The 20,606-nt window shown below is 42.9% G+C and overlaps 1 protein-coding gene across 3 annotated transcripts in view; it reads right to left on the bottom strand.

Annotated features, from left to right (window-relative positions):
- Not3 (CCR4-associated factor Not3) overlaps nucleotides 1–20,606 on the bottom strand; it is a 49,499-nt gene that overhangs the window by 26,537 nt on the left and 2,356 nt on the right. For all 3 annotated transcript variants that reach the window (XM_037431361.2, XM_037431362.2, XM_075868753.1), the window contains exons 2-4: nucleotides 11,500–11,567; nucleotides 9,951–10,025; nucleotides 7,407–7,496 (exon numbers count right to left, since the gene is read on the bottom strand). In XM_037431361.2, coding sequence (XP_037287258.2) covers nucleotides 7,407–7,496; nucleotides 9,951–10,025; nucleotides 11,500–11,567 — 233 coding nt within the window. The remainder of the gene's footprint in view (nucleotides 1–7,406; nucleotides 7,497–9,950; nucleotides 10,026–11,499; nucleotides 11,568–20,606) is intronic.

Genomic DNA, 20,606 nt, shown 5'->3' with positions numbered 1-20,606 from the left:
GGAGGTGCGATGCATGACAATATGCTTGGTTAACTTTTCGGTTGCATAACGGTTATGCAACTGAACTTACATACTAGTTAACATGGTTAAACATTTTGCTGTTTTGGTGACAGCATGCACTGCACAAGTGTTTCAGATAGTTTTCTTCCTCATACAGACACACGCTTGTGTCACTCGTTTTGATAATTGTTAGGGTTTCCTGTCCTAAGACCACAACATGATTATGAGAAATGATGCAGCGGGCGGCTCCGGAAATTAGGACCACCTAGGGTTCTTTAACATGCACCTAAATATAAGTACACGGACCTCAGGCACTTTGGCCTCCATGGAAAACTCAACCGCAGCAGCGGAGATTTGTTCCCGCGTCCTGCGGGTCAGCAGCCGAGTGCCTTAGCCACTAGAACACAGTGGTGGATGTGTCATTTGGTTTAGGTAAAAAAAGAATGTTAAGGGCGAGTTTCCTTTAATAGGGAGAATGTCGACAGGAACTGAAAAACCATAAAGCCATGCACAGCGTAGGGAACCATATTTATAGTAATTGAAGAAATGTGAATAAATTGGGGTGGACAAAAAAAAAACAAATTTCCAAATGCAGGGATCGATTCCACAACCTTGAAAAATGCGTCTGACGTTTTACCTGTTGAGCTTTAGGTCAAACTTCTAGGCTGGAAAAATAAATGTCTCGGCAACTTTTTTTCAGGGACTCCTGCGCTGCTCCTCAGCCTAATGTAACATTTCAAATAGTAACAACAAACCTTAAAACACTTAGTACCCCTAGCACTCACATGAGCCGAGAAAAAGGATTTAAGTTCAAGTGGAAACAGGCTACCAAGATGGTCCTTCACAGCCGAAAGGCAGACGTGCCATCGTGCTCTGAGAGAAGCTTACACTTTCTTTTTCAAGGTTGTAATCGAGTGTGAACTCCCCTTAAATCCGGGGAGTTCATTCGCATCGACCAAGGGCAAAGTGTCATGTGGCCGTTCTAAAGCAAAGACTGAAAAGCGGCTTGCAGCAACGAATGCTCGCAACAGCCAGTAAAATGCACCTGCAGCTAAACTGAAATTACTTGAGGGATGTGCCATTCAGAGTCCCCTTGTGCCGTCTCACAAGTCATGTGAACACCCGACCGGTGCACAATGTATGGAACAGAGAGAACCTGCGCAAGAACTGAGAACCTGCATAAACTTGAGACAGATTATCCAACCCCCAACCTGCAATCATAACCCGGTGTCCCAGCCTTTCCTTTATATGAGCATTGTTCTGAATATAAACTTTAGTTGTTAGCCTGCGCCTGTCTGTGCTCTCTTCTCTTCTGTCCATGTCTTTTTGAGCAAAATGCCATACACAATGCGATATCAAGCAACGAGTAACTGACCCAAAACTGTTGCTGGCTGTTCAATAAAGTAGACCATTTGCAACTAGGTACGGCCGGCTTTCTTGTGACTAACCTGATCGCATAACTGATGACAATCACAGAACCGTCAGAGCGAATCAGCCTCAGCCGCAACACTTAAAGGAATATTGACAAAACTTCCCGGCCGAGGCGTTTCGCGGGGTCGATTCTCGTGAACATTCGTACATCACCTGCAAAGTATCAACAGCGAATGTAGCTCGGAAGGTACTTTAAATTAATTTTGAAGTTTGCCGAGTGCTTGACTCTGTCGTGCCACTGACACCCTCGAAGGGGACCCTTTGAGGACCCCATACTTCCCTTACGTCACCACTCTGCAGTCATTAAAACAAGTTATGACGACGTCACAGCCGCCATTTTTCTTTTGCCGCGCCTGTTCTCGCAGTCTATACTTCTCGGCGGCCTGTAGCGCGTGCCTGGCAGCTGAGCACGCTTTGGAAGTTTTTGTGTCTGGGGACACCGCGGTCCCGTTTCCCATTTGAAAGTAATTCTTGATGCGGACCGTGCGGAAGCATGTATGTTTCCTATTTGAAAGTAATTCTTGATGCAGACCGTGCGGAAGCATGTCACAGTTCTGTGAGCCGACGTGGTCGAGAGCTGCACACACTAGGTTGCGATACTTGCACCTGACACCTTCTCGTTTTCGGAGCTCTCCGAAACCGAAACTGGTCGATAATGAAGGGCCTGTAATTAATTATCTGTCACATGGTGCAGCAAGAAGTGTCGTGTTACGACTAACAAGCCCCCAGCAACACATTGCAACAATAAAAAAAATGCGAGGCCAGAGATTTTAGTGTCAGTACCCCTTTGAAGGTGCTGCCCGACAGCACTTTTCCAAGTAATCGTAGAATGGCTTTATTAAAGGAGTGCGTTGCTTCACGAATCATATGCCACAAAAGAAACTTCAAAAGCGGCGAGCATGAGCAGAGTTGGACAGATTTGTCAAAGGCTTCAATGAGAGGGTGGTGGGATACGACAAGGGGGCAAGAAGATGCATTTGTTTGTCATTGCGTGTCATGACCATTGAGCACTTTCATTCCCTTTTTTTTTTCTTCTCCTTAGAATGTGTGGCTTGCTTATAATGTGATCGTGAGTGTAAGTGTATATATGGCAGCCTTTTGCAGCAGTTTCAGTAACTAGTATGCAGCTGACGATGCTGAAATCAGCCAATGGCTGTGGACCTTGAGTTAAGAGGTGCAGTCGTTTAGGTTTATGACATCACTCGGTTGAGAGCAGAGTGGACAATTTCTAGCCGACTGAAAATTAATTGTAAAGTCGCGGCCGCGTCCTGCGCTATAATGTTTGGTTTGCACGTTCTCAAGAGCCTCGACTATTATCCGTCAGCGACTTCTGATTTTGCTCAAAAAGTGTTACAGAGGGTGTTTTAGGACCATGCTAAAAACGTGTTGCAGTGACCGACCCTATTATTTGGCATCTTTTTTTCTTTTTTTCTGTTGCAGTGAGTAGCCAACTACCCATTTATGCGGAGCGACTTGTTGGGCGTGTTGATTCATTCGTAACCTAGCTTTTGGCACGAAATAAACACGAGAAACGGACAAGTGCAATCAGTCTCTCGTGCTTATTTAGCGCCAAAAGCTACGTTAAGACTACCCATTTGTCCCTGCTGAAAAGCTCGTCTGCTCGAGCACATGACTGTTAATAATTTAAAGACAGTTTGGTAGAACCAAGTTACAGTTTCGGTTTTGGAAAGCACGTGGTGAGGCAGCGTGGTTCTCGTGTAAACGTAGCTGGCTTTAACGGGCTCGCAAAAGCACGTGCAAATGAAACCTGCGTTGACAGCTCTCTTCAGCAAGGACTTCCTGGGAGCTGCTACAAAGAAAGATCTCTGAGGTGTTGTAAATATGCGTACCCTCCACAAGCAGAGCAAGAGAAAGAGAGCACTGCTGAGGCAAGGACATCAGCCTTGGCACGCTAGTATAAGTATGCCCCCTCTTTTTGTTAACAGGCATGCTAGGTGAGGGTGCTTGCCAGTCGTGGCAGCCAACACAAGCTCGTCTTACAGACGGCGGATGATTGTTCACACGACCACCAAAGGCACGATTCGCGTGCAGTGGTCTAACACACACAGACTTTTAAAATTGATTTTAAGTACAGTAAACCCTCGTTAACTCGAACTCGCATATCTCGAAATCTCGGTTAAGTCGAAACTTTTTTTCGCCGTGCATTAACCTCCCATAGGTGCTATGTATTTGCCCCCTCTTATCTCGAAACGTTTTCCGGGGGGAACAGTGGATATCTCGAAATCTTGACAGGGAGGGCAGAAGGCAAAGTCTACTCCCAACAGGAAACGAGGGCTCCGTGCGAACGCTTAGCTCTTACTATACGTGCCGAACGCAGTCGTGAAGGGCGAATCTGAAATTCCCGCGGACGCAGCCGTTTCCTATCAGCCTTGTCAGGCAACTGTGGGAGTGATCACGTGTGCGCACCTGCGCGCGACTTATGCGCGGTGGGCGGCGTGTGCAGCATGCGCCCGTCAGTACGCAACCTAGCCCTTGCATGTGCGAGCTGGTATTCTTTGTTTTCCTCGCGATCTGTGCACGACGCATCTTGAGCTCAGTTTTGCTGAGTAGTGAGTGGTCTGTGCAACGGACGCTTCCGAATATCGACCAAGATGTCCCGCCTAAAGCAGTGCAAATCTCTGACGTTGGAGAGAAAAGTCGCGCTAATCAAGGAAGTGGAAAAAGCAAGTCGAAGCAAGTCGTGCATCGCCAAAGAATTTGGCATCCCTTTGTCAACCCTCTCGACAGTGCTTAAGAACAAACAAAAGGTTTTGGAAGGCTTCGAGCAAAGCTTCTCAAGCAAGCGGAAGCGCATTCGAGCGTCCAAATTCCCGGACGTCGAAGCAGCACTTCTGTTGTGGCTCCAAAACGTTCGAGCAGCCAATCTTCCTGTGACAACCCAAATGATGATGGAGAAAGCAGACGCTTTGGCACTGCAGATGGGTCACGCGGATTTCAGTTGCAGCAATGGCTGGTTCGAGCGGTTTAAGACGCGAAATAACGTGTCATCGAAGCCTATCCACGGCGAAAGCGGCATTGTTGACGAACAGGCTGCAGACGCATGGCGCAAGCTACGCCTAGCCGAGCTGCAAAAGGAGTACGCGGACAAGGACATCTTTAACCTAGACGAAGCCGCTCTCTTTTACAAGATGCTGCCTAACCGCACATACACACCAAAAGGCGAAGCGTGCTCAGGCGCTAAGCAACGAAAAGACAGGATAACAATTCTTTTTGGTGCCAACGCTACCGGCGATGAAAAGCTGCCCCTCCTCATCATTGGCAAGTCGCTGAATCCCAGGTGTTTCCGAAATGCACGGCTCCCGAGGGATGTGACCTACCGCGCAAATAAAACAGCCTGGATGACGGCGGCGCTTTTCGAAGAGCATGTCCGTGCGCTTGATCAGAAGATGGCAAAGGACGGTCGGAAAGTGTTGTTTGTTGTGGATAACTGCCCCGGCCACGGAAAAATCGACAACTTGGCGGCTGTTACGCTGGAGTCCTTGCCGGCGAACATGACGTCCGTTCTCCAGCCAATGGATCAGGGAGTCATTGAGATGGCCCGCAAGTATTATAGGAAAAGCCTGCTGCACCGAATTCTGCTGTCATACGACAATGGGAAAAAGTATGAAATCGATCTGCTGGGTGCAGTCAATCTGATGGCCGAAGCCTGGCGCCAACTACGCCCGCTGGCGATTGCTAACTGCTTTGCACATGCAGGGTTTTCTCGCGCTCCGGAATCGATCGAAGAAGACATTGGCGCAGAATTCAGCGGCTGTGATGAGCTGTGCAATGAAGTGCGCAAGGCAACTGGCTGCGTGAGCGATACTGAAGACGGCGAGATCGCCTTTGAGCAGTATGCGCTCTACGAGGCCGACGTCCCCGTTACCGGAATGCTGTCGGACGCCGATATCGTTGAGATGGCCGTGAACGACGCAGATGACCATGCAGATGAGGAAGAGCCTCGAGAAGTGCCTACGACGACAGAAACACGTAACATGCTGTGCTTGCTCCGCAACAAGGTCGAATGCAGCGGTGGCGACCAACGGCTCATGCGATGTGTTGAGCAACTGGAGAACGCCTTTCTCGGACCGAACGCTAAAGCGAAACAGGCGAGCATCACGAAATTTTTTGGTCCTCGGTAATAAATTTTTTTCCCCTCCGAATTCTTGTGCCTTTACTACGGTAGCTGTTTTGTGCAGTGGAGCTTTTCCTAGCAGCACTGGCTTTTCTTTTACAGTGACCTGGGCGAACATTTTCGGCGTTTTGCTTAACTCGAAATACCGCCTATCTCGAAATTTTCCCCGGATTTGATGGCTTCGAGTTAACGAGGGATTACTGTATGTTCTACACTATATCATTCGTTGATATTTCGTAGATGGTGCGCGTGTGTCTCCATCCCACAAGTTATCTCTCCTTCAAGAATTTTGTGTCGGTACACCTTTAAACAAGGAAGGCCAAAACTCTAAGCAATTTTTTTTCTCAAATTCCCACTTCTATTCGTTCGGCTCGCAACCATACTTATTACGTAATAAATTCCAAGGCACACCTTGCTTATTTCAAAAACAAGCTTATTAAAGTCACCATCGGCTGTCAACGACTACCGTTAAAGCTGGTCGCCACAGCGGTTCTACTGGTAAATTCGTTGTAGCACAAGCCACACAGACACAAAAGCACAGAAGAGAGTTGCGCACAGGTAACGTAACACCCCACATGCGTATAACAACAAAATATAACCACATGTTGACGAATAACATGTTGACAAATAACTCTCGCATAGCAAACTTAAATGTCGTTTACCGCAAATAATATTTTATAGCTATGTCACAAGAAAAAAAACTAAATGCTCTCTATTAAACATTTCTTAGAAGGAGTCTTTCTATCAGATTTGAGAACGAATGCATAGGATAAACGCTAGAAATGTAGGAATAATGCTGACTCATCTTATCTTGACATCTGTAACTGAAAGATCATTACGCTATAACAATCTCTCATTGTTTACAAGCTCAATCAAGTTGTCAGCCATGCCATTGTTTAAACAAGTCTGACTTTACTTGGTTTACGATGTGCGACTGTCACAGGTGTTGTAGAACATCTAAGCATATCTTTCTAAAGCCACCTTCTTCATACCATTATTTCAAAAAACATACACGACAAATGCAAGCTCTGGTAAATTTACTTGCTTTTATCAAGGTTGTGGCACAAAACACATTGCCAAATGAGTGTTAGCAGTTGTCTTGTGACATCAAACAGGAAAAAAATGAAAAAGATGACATTATGTTCACTTAAGAAGAAACATGACAATTTAAATATATTTTTTATTTATAGATTAATTTTCATTAAACTTGCCAACTTTGTGCATATTTCTGTACCCATTTCAAATGTGCATCTATTTTTATGATATAGTATGTAGTCCTACAATATACACATAAGTGTACGTATGTTTTAAGTGAACTGTATGCAATAAAACAAGAATCGTGTTCTATACCCATCCGGACAATAGTTATAATACAGTGAACATTCGCAAGCAAAATCCCAGCAGCTTGACACTGACTGGCTAGCAGATGTTCAACATGTAAGCATTGTTCAAATGGGCTTAGAACATCCATTGTCATTTTACAGCATACAGTACCGATTTTATATCATTGTGATATAGTGAATCACTTAGTAACTCTTTTGGTTTAGGAAAAACCTTGCTCCTTGAAGGACACACGAAAAGTGCCGCACACTAAAAACAATAGGTTTTACTAAAGAAATAATTGCATATTTGAGATTAGCCAGCAAATATACGTATAAACTTAGCAGGTTTCAACTATTAAAAAAAATTTTTAGAAGCCATCAGTCGCATTCAACAAAAATTACATTATACTACATTTGCCATGTGACAGCGGCATCAGCATTCTATGTCCCTTTGTAGTGCCCCTTTCCGAGTAGCATGACAAATACCTCTTTAATTAATTGGTTGTTAGAGTTCTCACCGTCTCTATCAACTTCCGGTTATCCATAAGAATCCGCTTGTCCTTGATCTCGCTAGACGCCATCCATGTTTTAATTTGGTCTCGTAACCTCTGCATAGACCACACAACAAGAGCAAACCCTGAAGCACACGGCCAAAAAGGCGGCCACCATCAAAAGTGGCAAGATGAAACAGTAACACTCGCTCCTATTCATTACTTATATATATATATATATACATATATATAGTTTCGGGAGGACCCCTCCCGAAACTGTTGGGAAATAAATATATTTATCCTTGTTCACAACGCTCCCGTTGTGCCATATCCCATACCTTCAGGAAGACTAACTGGCCCATTGAATTATTACACCCACTATATATATATATATATATATATATATATATATATATACCGCCACAACATTCGTTTTTGACAAAACAGCACTAAGAAGGGAGAAGGGCAGACAAGAGAAGAGAAAACGCATGAACACAATGTAATGGGCGTCGGACACTTATTCGTTACCCCTAGAGCAAATGTTGGAAAGACAAACACGCAGAGTACGAAGTAGGCTTGGAAAGCAAGAACCACAAAGGCAGACGGAAAAGGCATATGACACACACTGGCTATCTGTGTGCCTCTGAAATGTGCCTTTTTTGTTCATGCCCGGTTCATGCTTTTTTTAATGTAATTGTGGGTTACGTGAACATTCCCACAAGTCCACTGCGTGAACTTGCAGGAAGTATTACTATTTACAGAAAAAAAAAAGTGCACAATGCCAAAAAATAGAGCAACCAGTATGGTACCATCAAGTGCTACCCATATCGCTTCCTTTCTGCTGCCCAAAAATTTTTCTTCACAAATTACAACGTAATAAGCATTTAGAAATGCATACGCAATCGATACGACCTAAAATCGTTTGAGTAATTTTTCCCGATTAAAAAAAATCGCAAACAACAATCCACTTGTGTATCTTTCATAAATTACCTTTAATATTTTCTTTACACTAAACTGCGACATTATTGAAAGTAGGAGACAGCTTGCAATTCATGTTAACGTCCAGTACACGCAAGACACCAACACCGTGCCAACTAACTTTTCAAGAGCAACTGTTCACTAGCACCAGTGCTGTTAGGAATCGCAATGAATGCCGGTCATATTAAAAAATATTAGCACTAACAATGCACTGACTGCATTGAGCTTGAGACAAAAAGAATGATAAAATGACAATAGAAAATGTTTCGAAGCCTCAACGCATGAGCCTCTTTGGCTACAGACCAAAAAGCTGAGCCCTGAGAGGCAAAAGTCGGCCAAGCATACGAAATTAGTCATGCAAACACAACAACATGGCAGCATTACAATGTGCTACAGTTTAACAATAAAGCTAATACAAGCAGTTTTTGTTCTAGTCTCGTTATATTACATAAGCGAAAAGCATGCTAGTTATGCCAGCTATGTAAGAATGCTGCATTTGTAATAACCCGTAGTGCAAAAATAATTTTGCAAGGATTCAAAATTCGAGCTGACACACTTTGTTTTCTTTCTCAGAGCTCCAAAGAGAAAAAAAAAAAAACATGGTATGAAGCATCCGTTCACAGTGCCAGTGTACAAGCTTGCATTTATAAATACATCACCAATGTAAAATACCATTAACTACACTCAAGCCTCATTACAACAAGGTTGCATCTTGACGAAAATAAGTTTGTTAAATCCATAAATTCATTATAACCTTTTATTCCTGACACTGTATCCATTGCAAGACTATTTTTCATTTACTTCGTTATAGAAGATAATTTGTTATATCCGTATTCATGTTCGCACATACACTTTCGTGTACATTTTTTTATCTCACTGCACACTATGCGAGACAGGCAACTGCTGGCTTGTTGGAACAATAGAATCGATACGAAGAGGTGTTAACTGCAGCCAGGGATAGTGGCAAGTTAGATGAGGTAGCCGAATTAAAGTTTTCAGGAATACAACAGAATCAGCTTGCACAAGACGAGGTCAACTGGAAATCTCAGAGGTAAGCCTTCATACTACACTGGGGATAAAGAGGCCGACAATAACAATGATGACACTGTGTCACATTCACCTCCCTCGAAATTCATGTCCACTACTCTCCACGAAAAGTAATTCGAATATTGCTTCTTCGTTCAAGACACAAACCGTAGAAGAATTGTTTTTAAATACAAAACAGCAATTTTCTTAATCAATATAGAATGACCTTTACATCCTAGCATGCGAGAGGGTGAACAAGCTCCCGACATCGAACCGTTCATTAAAATTGCAAATCAAGCACTTTAATATGTAAAAATTTGTAAACACAGGGCTTAGCGGAGAGCGTGAACACGACTATAACACAGTTGGTAATGAAGGACTATCTATGCAGCAGAGCCGAACTGACTGCTTCCGGTTCCCGTGTTGACCACCTTTATATCACAGTTAAATGTGTGAGGCATCAGCATTGATCAACTAGACTAGAAGACACACCGCGCCCTCAAATGAATGGAACACTTGGCTCTGTTATGGCATGTAAAGGAACATTTTGAAATTCGACCATCTTACCTGGAGCTTCTTAATCTCTTTCTTAAGGTCGGCCTCATACTTTTCTTTTTGGTTCGTATTAGTTGCATTGTAGACCTGATAAAAAAAAAAAGTAATGGAAGAATACGATGAAACCACAAGGTCCAAATCACAATCAAAAGTGCATCCCGTAGCCATTCTTGAAAGATAAGGACAGAGACTCCATTTTAAGGCATCATTATATGAAGCACTCTCATTAGTGGATTGACTAGCAGGGCCCCATCACATCGACTACGAAATGCGATCAATATTCTTGAAGGCATTCTTGAAGCGATGTGAAGTTATTAAATTTGGAGTATCACTGCAGCCGAGATTTCGACAAGGGGAATTTCCTTTGTGACCTCTCCTTTCTACACTCCATCTTGCTTTCCCCTTACAGCCCACTCAACAATGTTGCATCACGTTTTCGCATGGATTGCAGAAATCAGTGTATCCCGACATCAAACCCGCAACATCGCCATAACAATCAAATAAATAGTAAGACACCAGTAAAGAAACCAGTTTCCGCACTCACAATCAAATAAATAGTAAGACACCAGTAAAGAAACCAGTTTCCGCACTGACAAAAACTAGTTCCTTTCGATATTGGCTCCGGACATGTTTCTTGTTCGGCAACTCATCACTTCAGGCAACCATAGTCCTCGGACCTTCTAGTCTCGTTACACAAAAAAAAAATTTGGCATTGCTTTCGACGTATTCCCGAATGTTTCTCTTGGAGGTATCCAAGCCGCACTTTAATATATTTATCGTCTAAGTTGTATGAAAGTGGTCTCGATATCATTTTAACTCCCTGGAGAAGGAGTTCTTGGCTGAATTTTAACTTGCCCGTTCATCTGTCCAGCACCTCGTAATGTCGATTTGTCGGAAATGACAGATTGCTTTGATTGTGCTCAATAAGGGACATATAAAATCAAATACGGTTTCCTTTTGGCACCCCAGTGTTTTTCTCAGTAACCAATCATTTTTGCATTTCGTTCCCGTCAAAATATGGCAGCCAGAGCGCGATTCAAACCCAAGACATTGAGATCAGCATCATGACACTACAGCGGCTAAGCAACTGCGACATGCCATCAGCGATAGTATTCCAAGACCTACACCATTGTCAACCTACAAAAGCTTTGCATCAGCGCAACTGAAATTAACATTAATCAGAAATGTCAACAGCATGTAACCTAATGACAGTTTAACTCTAATGCTCTCTTCATTCAACTAAGTCTCACTGGGGGGTATCTGAACAGCTGCAAATGACTAGTGCTACATAGTCAGCATACGCCCTTAATGGCCCTTATCCACACCCTGCAGTAACTCTGCATTTAACATGCAAAAGCTTCATTCAGATACGAAAACCATAGTTGGCATACCCAGTTTTATGTCGCACAACTCGTGTCCCATGGTCTACATTAATTTCGTACACCAGACTTTCCCCAGTGAAGCCAACGAAGGGGTTGGCATTAAACGTAACACATCAAGTGACGTTAAACACACGCAAGCACACACTTGCACGTAAACGAACATGCTCAAGGTTACACACCTTTTGCCAAATGTCCTCGAATTGCTCCACGCCTTCGGTTACTTTCTTTAAACACCGTTCTATTTCTCCTGTGGAGAGATGAAAGAGGGGGACAATCAAGCAACAGTGCCAGTCGGCACACAGCCTGACACAAGCAGCAGGTTACAGATGCAAACAAGGACAAAAGAAGGGTGGGTCAGCAGCACTGCTCAACATCCAGTCACTCAGCCAGTTGTAAAGGCGCTCACTACTCGTTCACAAACGGGTGAGCGTGTGTGCATGCCTTCTACTTCGTCTTAAACTTCGGTAGTATTTTTCTTGCATTCAAAGGAGTACGGACGCAAAAAAACTTTGTTCCTTGTTTTTTCTCTCGAAATAACAAAGCTGATAACACCACTTGCCGTGGCTGGATGGCTCAATCGCTCTGGTTCACGGGGTTTAGTTATTTGGAGGCATTGTTAAAGTACCCAGCAAACCCAATACATTTTTTTTTGTATGAACAGGCGGTCCCCCACCCCACAAGGCAGTGCCACATGCTGCAACGGGCGTGTGCAAGTGCCGTGTTGAGAACAGTTGCAGACAGCTCATGCGAGCAGCCACCATACATTCCCAACACGTGCGGTTCTCGTCTTCCAACATTAAAATCATGTTGATGATGATGATGAGTAGTTTTTAATGGCGCACGGGCCAATTGATGGCCAAAGAGCACCATTTCAATTGACTACAGATATGAACAATGATATGAAGCGTGGCTGTAAAGGGGCCTTAAAATTCCTCGCTCTAACGCCGGTTAAAACATGGAAGTAATAAAATCATGACAGTGGCGTGACATATGTGTAGTGATAGCGGATGGCAAAATGTCACGATAATAAAACCATGATGAAGATGTAGTCACCGCAGCCACGACCACTCTATAGAGGTCGTGCTACGGATGACCTCGAAATTAAAATCATGTTGATGTGTGCATTGCAAGGTGCAATCTTTGACAGCAGTAGTGTCAAAGAATTAATCTGAAATATGTTCTGGGTGATATTTATCATCCGTACCTCTACATTGTTTGTGCATCCACGATGACCTACTACTCACATTATCTCACATGCAAAATATCGTGTCAGTTCTCTAAACAAATGAATGTACCCTCAGAAACTTTTTCCTTGAAGAAGCGATGAAGTTAAGCAATGAATCGGTCCAGACTTACAAATTTTACTCTGAAAATTGTGATGTCATTACTTTCACCATTATAGCATTAATAAATGAAGAAATTGAGATAACATAAACCAAGGTCACAATTTTTTTTAGAATTTCGCACCAAAAAACATCACACACGAAATCGCAGATTTAAAAGCCTATTTTTCATATTTAGGCGACCTTAGCTGCACAAGATTTCTCGATAATTAGTATGCTAAGTGTATGGGGCCCTTCAAAAGACAATATTGCAAACTTCGTAGGACTTAATGGATGCTGTCCAAAACCAATGACATCGTGCCATTTGGCGAAGATATTTCAATATGGTATTTCAATATTTCAAAAAGGAAAATTAGACCCAGAACACTTCCCGGTTTAACACTCCCTGTTCTTAAAATTCGGCTTGAACACTTATTTCCAAGGCAACTTATGTACGGAAGGATAGAAAATGACTTTAGAATATAATTTTTTTTCCCATTACGACCCATTTCAAATTTGCAAGACCAAGAATTAAGATATAGAAATTAAGACTTGTAGAATAGATTGTTAAAGAAATCCGAGCTGTTTATGCTGAATACATGAAAGCATGCCCGTGTGCACACACACACACAAAAGCACATCACGTCGTCCGAAATCTTTGAGAAAATGTGCAACATGACTCAAGATGCAGCTAATATGCTGCAAAAGAGTTGAGGGCAATGATGAAACAGATTCTAGGTTAACGGCCAACAATACAGAACCGATGATATAAGTAGCCTGCAACATCTTGCAGCCGCCATCCCACTAAACTGCAATGACTATCACTTGTCTACGAAATCGACATTGACTCTACAACTTTCTGACGAACGAGAGTTCTAGTCCAATGCCCTACAAGTTTGATGCTGATGGATTGCCAGAAACATGGACGAAAAGCTGTGCTCATCAGAGGTGCGCAGAATGACTTGTTCATACCACATGCTAGAAACTTCTTTTGTCTCTGTAAAACGTCGATATACATTCTTATTGTCCCTACTGCACCCCAGACATTGCCAATATAAACAGCATTTTAAATTATAAGGGACACCTGATGCGACACACAGCATGAACGAGAATAAACGACGCACTAAAAAGTTATGTGAAGAAGAAAGGTCAGCCCCTTGCAGCTATGCAAGCGACAAACTGTGGTCAAACTTTTCTTGAAGGAAAGTGCTCTCAAGATAACCTAAAGAAAGAAGTTAAGCAGTGAAAAATTAGCATGACTGCAAAAAAGGAAGAGAAAAAGAAACATTACACAAAAACAAATTTAGTAACATTTATCCCGGCCCATGAATCTTATCTGGAACTAGGCTGCTTTCCCTGCAAACTAGCAGGTCACACAAGCAATGCCTAATTGACACCTATTCTTCGGTCACAGCAGCCTACCATCCATTTTTCTCAAACCTTCATACAGTTGTGCGTCCGTCTATGAAGGACCGACTCCCCAGAGCACTAAACCATACAGTCAAGAGCTCTCGAAGCATCGCAATTCGGACCTTTAAGATACAGTAAAACCCTTAAATTACATTTACCAGCGTACGTTTTTGGCGTCCGACCCCAGAAAGCAGACTACAGAGAGCTTCGCATTAGGGTTCCCTCTGCATACATTGTGCTCGCATGTTCCTGCCCGATACGTTTGCCAACAGCCAGCACGCTAGATGTGCTAACAATGTAGGTTAACGAGTTTGGCCATGCGGACTGCCAGAAGGCCATCCGAGAGCTCGCGAAAGGTCACATTCATGCAGAGCCGAGAAAGAAAATGCCATACTTCCATGCAAGAATTCTTTCATGCCCAAAACTGGTGAATAAATGGTTTTGAGCTAAAGCTGTGCGTAAGGAGTCCGTTCCATTTAGCAGCACTGTTTGCCCCTACATTAACTAAGTGTTTCCATTGTAAGTTAACTGGCTGGTGCGTCTCCTTTTCACAAGAGGGTTGACACAGCTCCGTGAATAGCATGTTGCGAGGGTTAGTGCATCGTGTGTGCATCTGCTCCACGGCATGCTTGTGATAAAACACTACATAAGAAGCCCACAAAATGTTGCACAAAAAAGGCCTAATTTCTTCAAAAACAGGTTAAATTGCAATTCCAACAAAAAGTGCTAGTGAAACTAAATTGGTTTTTAAAGTGCTCGACTTCATGTCACTCACATTACCCACAATGCCTGCAAGGCAAAAGGTCATTTAACATCATGCAACCACAATGACGTTGCACAAAAAAGTGAAAACACTGCAGCCTTTTTTTTTTTCTTGCTGGCTGTGCCTTTGTGTGGCTGCCCCAGCGATAGTATTGTAGATATGAGAGAAATGGTGTACTAATTGTGATTTATTCATCTGGAGCCCCTTTTCCAGCGTTCAGGAAATTCACAGCTTTTTAGGTAATCACACGATGAGCCACTGTCCTGCCAACATGCCAGAAGTTTTACACAAAATGACAACAAAAAAATTTAACAGCTGCAAAAAGGATTTAGTTTGTCAAGTTTTTGTTCTGGAGATGTAGCTGCCGAAACGACACGATTATTTTGACTGCTTGGGTTTCTTCAGAGTGCAGCCAGGCCTATTTACACGATTTCCTTTACATTTTTGGAGGTATCAGAAGGTGGCCACAGCAGTAATAGAACCCCACAACTTTTGAGACATTAGACTGACGTGACTTTTCTCGATTCTGTGCACTGCACAATTAGCAAAAGAATGGAGCACAAACACTGATCTAATGGTGAATAAAACAGTGTTGCATGATGTTCCTTTACATTGATTCTGGTTAAAACATTTTTGAAAAGATTTGTGGAATATTCACATGCATGCAAATCTGGGAGTGTTAGCGACACTCGCATGCTTCACAGTGAGGGTGCAACAATCTTTTCTTTGCCAGCCGACATGTACGCGATTCTTTAACAATCCTTTAGCCTTTAACAAATGAATGATTACTGACCTTGCAATTAAAATTAACTGCTGTAAAGGCCACCATCATTTAACACTTTTAACAGCTTCATGTTTGGTCTTCACGTCTGGAACATTGGCATCAAAGTGCGTGAAGTGAAACTTCAAGCATTTCGAGACGGTCAGTCCTATTGGGTGTCGTAAAAGGGCTAATTGATATAGGACTGGCTCCACCCGACACCTCACCTTTAGAGGGGGAGACGTACGAGTTTCTCGCATAGTTGCTCGGTCACACAGAGCATTCAACTGCCACAAGTGTTTATCAAGCGCTCCATTCACATGTGCGATCCGTTTACGTCGAGAGAAAAAATGCTTGCCTAAAGTAGCTCCTACTACAACGGATGATTCAGCGTAGCCTACGCATCAACAGCTGGCTCAGTTGCAACAGTAATGCGACTAAACATTCAGAGTAAAAATGTGAAACCTCCACAGGCAAAACAGAAAACAAAAAAAACTAAACAGTGAGAGAGAGTTTGTGAGAAACTGATTCAAAAAAAAAAAAGTCTAAACTTATAATGCATATACAACAATGTGAATAAATATGAGATATTAATCAGGTTTGGCAAACTCAGCTGTCTAGTCAGCTCCCAAATTAAAGGTATAGTTATTATATTAGTCATTATTTTCTTGTTTTTTGCTCACACTCAATCTTTTTTATATACCGTCTGCCTTCTACATCTTTTTTCTCTTTTTTTTTGTAAGCAATAGTGCAGTTATCGTCTATAGGATATTATGTTTTCTTGGCCAATCCCCCAGAGTGAGTATGTGCCGTGAATTCCAGGCTACAAACAAACCACCTAACAAAAAACACTAATGACCAACTTTTATCTACCTTGTGTGCCTTTCCTCAAGTTTATCACCGAGGTCCCGCTACTCTAAAGCCGTGAACAGAGAGAATTAACAGCGTGACGCTTTCTTGAATAGTGTCACAGGAATAGTGTCGATTCGCGGCTGTTCGTTATTTCGTTTGTAGCAATAGGAAAGAGGCAAGCGCAGTGTCTTGATTAAAGGGGCCTTGCAACACTTTTTGAGCATGGTCAGAAAACGCTGCCGATCGGTAGTAGACGCTCCTAACAACACGCAAGCCAAATATTGCAGTGCAGCGCGCGGCCTAGAATTCCCTAGTAGAGGTTCCTAACAACATGTGAGCCAAATATTGCAGTGCAGCGCGCGGCCTAAAATTCCCAACAAATTATCAAATTCAGCTCAAAATTGCCATATCTTCTATCGACAAATCACGGAATAAGCCCAAACATCACTCGTAGTAAGCCCATCTGTCAGCCATTGGCTGATTTGAGCATGGCGCGCTCAGTCGTTGCAGAGATTGCCACGGGGGGCCGCTACTTGTCCACGCGTGCGCGTGCTATCACACTGAAAAACTCATTCGAAGGAAAAAAAAAAGGAAAAAGTTCTCAAGGTCAGAAGGCGCGTGTGAAGCTTTTGTTCGCCCCTCCCATCCCTCCCTGCTTAGCTTCCAGTGCTTTCCTCTAGACGAGAGGAGAGAGAATGCGATTGCAGCATGTGACAAATCTTTGTAACTTCGTTCGTACTGGACAGATTCTTAAAATTTTTGTGGCATTGACTTTTTGAGGCAAAATGCTTGTCCAGTGAATTAATTTCATGGTTGCTCAAAAAAGTGTTTCAGGGCCGCTTTAAATGAAACACCAGTTAGTTTGATGACGACTGTTGTCGCAACAAAGAAATACATTTTTTTTTCTTAGAGAGAAAAAAAATAAACTGTGCATCACCATTTGGTAATCTATTCATGCAACATGTAAGCAGATTAAAGATGCACGTTTGACATAAATGAGGACTTATTTTCACAAAATCCCAAAGTCATCCTTGACAAGCTTTTTTTTTTTTGAGGGGGGGGGGGAGCATTTATCGGTTTCAACATATGACTGAACAGCAAATCGATCGAGGAGAGACTCCATCTGCCCTTTGAAAATGTGCCCAGAGTCATTATGCCGATTTGCACCTAGAGAATTTTTCAAAAAGCCATCTGCATAAAAATTGCACCAAGAGTAAACGTGCATGCTTGAATGATACTCTCAAAGGTGTACTGCGCCTAAATAGGCAAGGATCTCTGGCACAGTGGCCTTCAGCGCTGAAGTTCAAATCCAGCTCTTGAAAATTTTAAACTTGTTTACTTATGCTTATCTAGTGCGCGTGTTGCTCTGGCATCACTTTCATAAGTAGCCCTCCCGAAAAACGGCCGATAGCAACTGAGGAAATGCCATGTATTTCATAATAGGCACTTCGTACCTCTGAACTCGCCCTCAAACACTGTGAAATAAGACATCCTGCTGCCGTATCAGGTTCACGATTCATTTTGTTGCGACTAGGCATCAGTGCAGAGGAAATAGACATGCAAGACTGCTACAGATTTGAAAGCAGCGTAGCGCTGGGCAATCAAAAAGTCTCCGAAGATAAGCTGGTCATATGCTCGAAAACTTTCGGAGCAGGAAACATGGCCAAACTTTGTGTATTAAAGGGACACTATAGGCACGTAATGAGACAAGGATTGTTGAAATAGCATTCCAGTCAACTTGCAGCACTTGATCCATACCAAGAAAATTCTTAGCTGAAATGACAATAGCGCTTCAGGGGTCCAACACCATTAATGCAATTCAAACTACCCGCCTCTGAAAACGACCTTCCGACATAGCCATGCCCACCCTTTGCTGGCCCCACAGCACGACAGCCAGCGCTGTAGCGCAAGAGGCTTTAGCAGAACATGGCACCACAAAAATGAAATAAAGTTATTGTAAACACTTTTTTTGTTTGCGGGAATCAGACTGGAAGGCACAGCCACATTTTATTCTACAGTGTCATGAGCTGAAATGTTCTTTTCTGCCCTGTGCAGTTACGAATACTCGCTATCAATTGTACTAGGGCCCTACTACGTCATCGGTCTTGCGTTACGGGACGTCCCACTAGTGGTGCAAGTCCTGTGTCACACTTTGCTAAACTACTCAGTTGCTATAGCGCTGCTGCGTGTAACACCTTTGTTTTTTTTTTTTAGTCGGGCAGTGACCCCACACTCTCACAAAGTTAGCCTTTTGTGTCCCTTTCAAGGGGGCCACAAATAACAGTTGATCCGATCGCCAAAACAGGTGTGCCGGCCAAAAGAATGGTCAATGAAAAGTGGTTATGCTTCCAACACCAGAGATGAGGAATCCAAGCTTCAACTATTACGCAAGAGACTGCACTACTATAAAAAAATTTTTTTAAGAATTCAGAAGAAAGGGGGGACTTTTTGCACATGCTTGTGAGGAGCAGCACTACTAGGTCTCATGATCATTTCGTAATTTTTGAGGCATAAACCCACCAGATATGATTATTTAATCTCTGACACACTTTCGAACTATGAATCCTAGGAGTCTAGGTTGACTGACTGTCGTTCAAGAAGAGTCCGATGTGAACGCTGCTAGTGGTGTTACAAGTGCTCGCAATTTACACTCAGTGAATGAGCTGCTTTCTGAAAAGCGAGTGATGCCAGTTTTTGAATAAACAACCTAGTTTCAGAAAGACCTCGTAATTTTTATGCACTTAATAGAAATAGTGCATAACAAATGCTCAACGAACTAGCAATCCACAGACTTCCGCCGAGTTTTGAATAAAACAGACATCTAGCTAACTGCCACACATTCACTCCCGCTACACAAGCTTGCTTTGCAACCATATGCTGAGAGGTGAAGTGGCAACACTCATAAAAATGCAGAACCACCTTGTGGATTATGTCAAAGCTAAGGCCATCAGAATATAACACGCTACGTTCACAAGAATGGCACACAAATATCGATAGCTTCGAAAGGAGTATCTTTCAAACACGCGACAACGTGCAATAAAAGAAGCCAGCTGCCGAGATAGTAAAAATTTAGGCTCAGTTTATAATAGTCGAAAAATATAAACACTACCACAGTTCTGACGTTAAACATTGGGGCAATGCATTTTATAAACAGGTTATAGTAGTTAGCATGTTGCAACAGCTTCCTGAAATAGCAGCTGCGAGGAAAAAAAAAAGAAGCAATTGAAAGAGAGAGAGTTCATGACTGGATACAATACAGTGCTGGTTACACAAGGATATGTACACCTGGGTCATTTACTACAAGGAGAGCCTAATCACATTAAGGAGAGTCACCAAAGAATAAGAGTGGGCTCAAGTGCATCCCAAATAATGTAAGAAAATCTGTCACAGCCATTAAACCAATACGTAGGCAATCCTCTGTATACTGCCAGTTCCAACATAAAGGGCTTTCATATGAAGGATAGCAAACCTACCAGAGAAAAAGTTAAGGAACCCAAAGGATGCAATGAAACTAAACATGATAGGAGTAACATTGAAAGATTTGGGGACAGCAGAATGGGTCAGGCAACAAACAGGACTTGCAGATATCAAAGTTGACACCAAGCTAAAGAAATGGACCTGGGCTGGCCATGTAATGCATAGAACAGACAAGTGGTGGACAGCAGTGGCAACGGAATGGCTACTAAGGGAATGAAAATGCATTTCAGGAAGGCAAAGAGTTAGATCCAGGGACACAGCTAAGAATTTCGCCAGGGTAAAATGGAATCGGCTCACAGACGGGGTAAAGCTGGAGATCATTGGGAGAGGCCATTGTAAAGCAGAAGACTAAAACAGGTCGAGATTAGATTGAAGAAAATTCAGGCAGTGAAATCTTGTTTTCTAGTATGGGAAGCATTATTGCTTGATGCTCTTCAGCATAGTCAAGCACGCGAACCAACAACTTCAAAAAAAAGCCGCTCACGAAGAACACGCAAATCGGAACGGAAGGACTTTCACAAGCCCTCAGAGTGAGGAGAATTAACTCAGATGCGAAGAACTACTGGTGATGTTCACCAAAATGGAACTGAACGCAGACCTCCCGATCGTAAGGTAGCAGGATGTCGTTACCGACATTGCAGCGAGGCATGGTGTGAACTACAGCACTGAAAAAAATGTTGACTGACGCTTAAGCTTCAGCAA

Source organism: Rhipicephalus microplus, chromosome 7 (assembly GCF_043290135.1).
Source record: "Rhipicephalus microplus isolate Deutch F79 chromosome 7, USDA_Rmic, whole genome shotgun sequence".
NCBI classification, from domain to species: Eukaryota; Metazoa; Arthropoda; class Arachnida; order Ixodida; family Ixodidae; genus Rhipicephalus; species Rhipicephalus microplus.
This window is presented reverse-complemented; position numbering and strand designations above follow the sequence as displayed.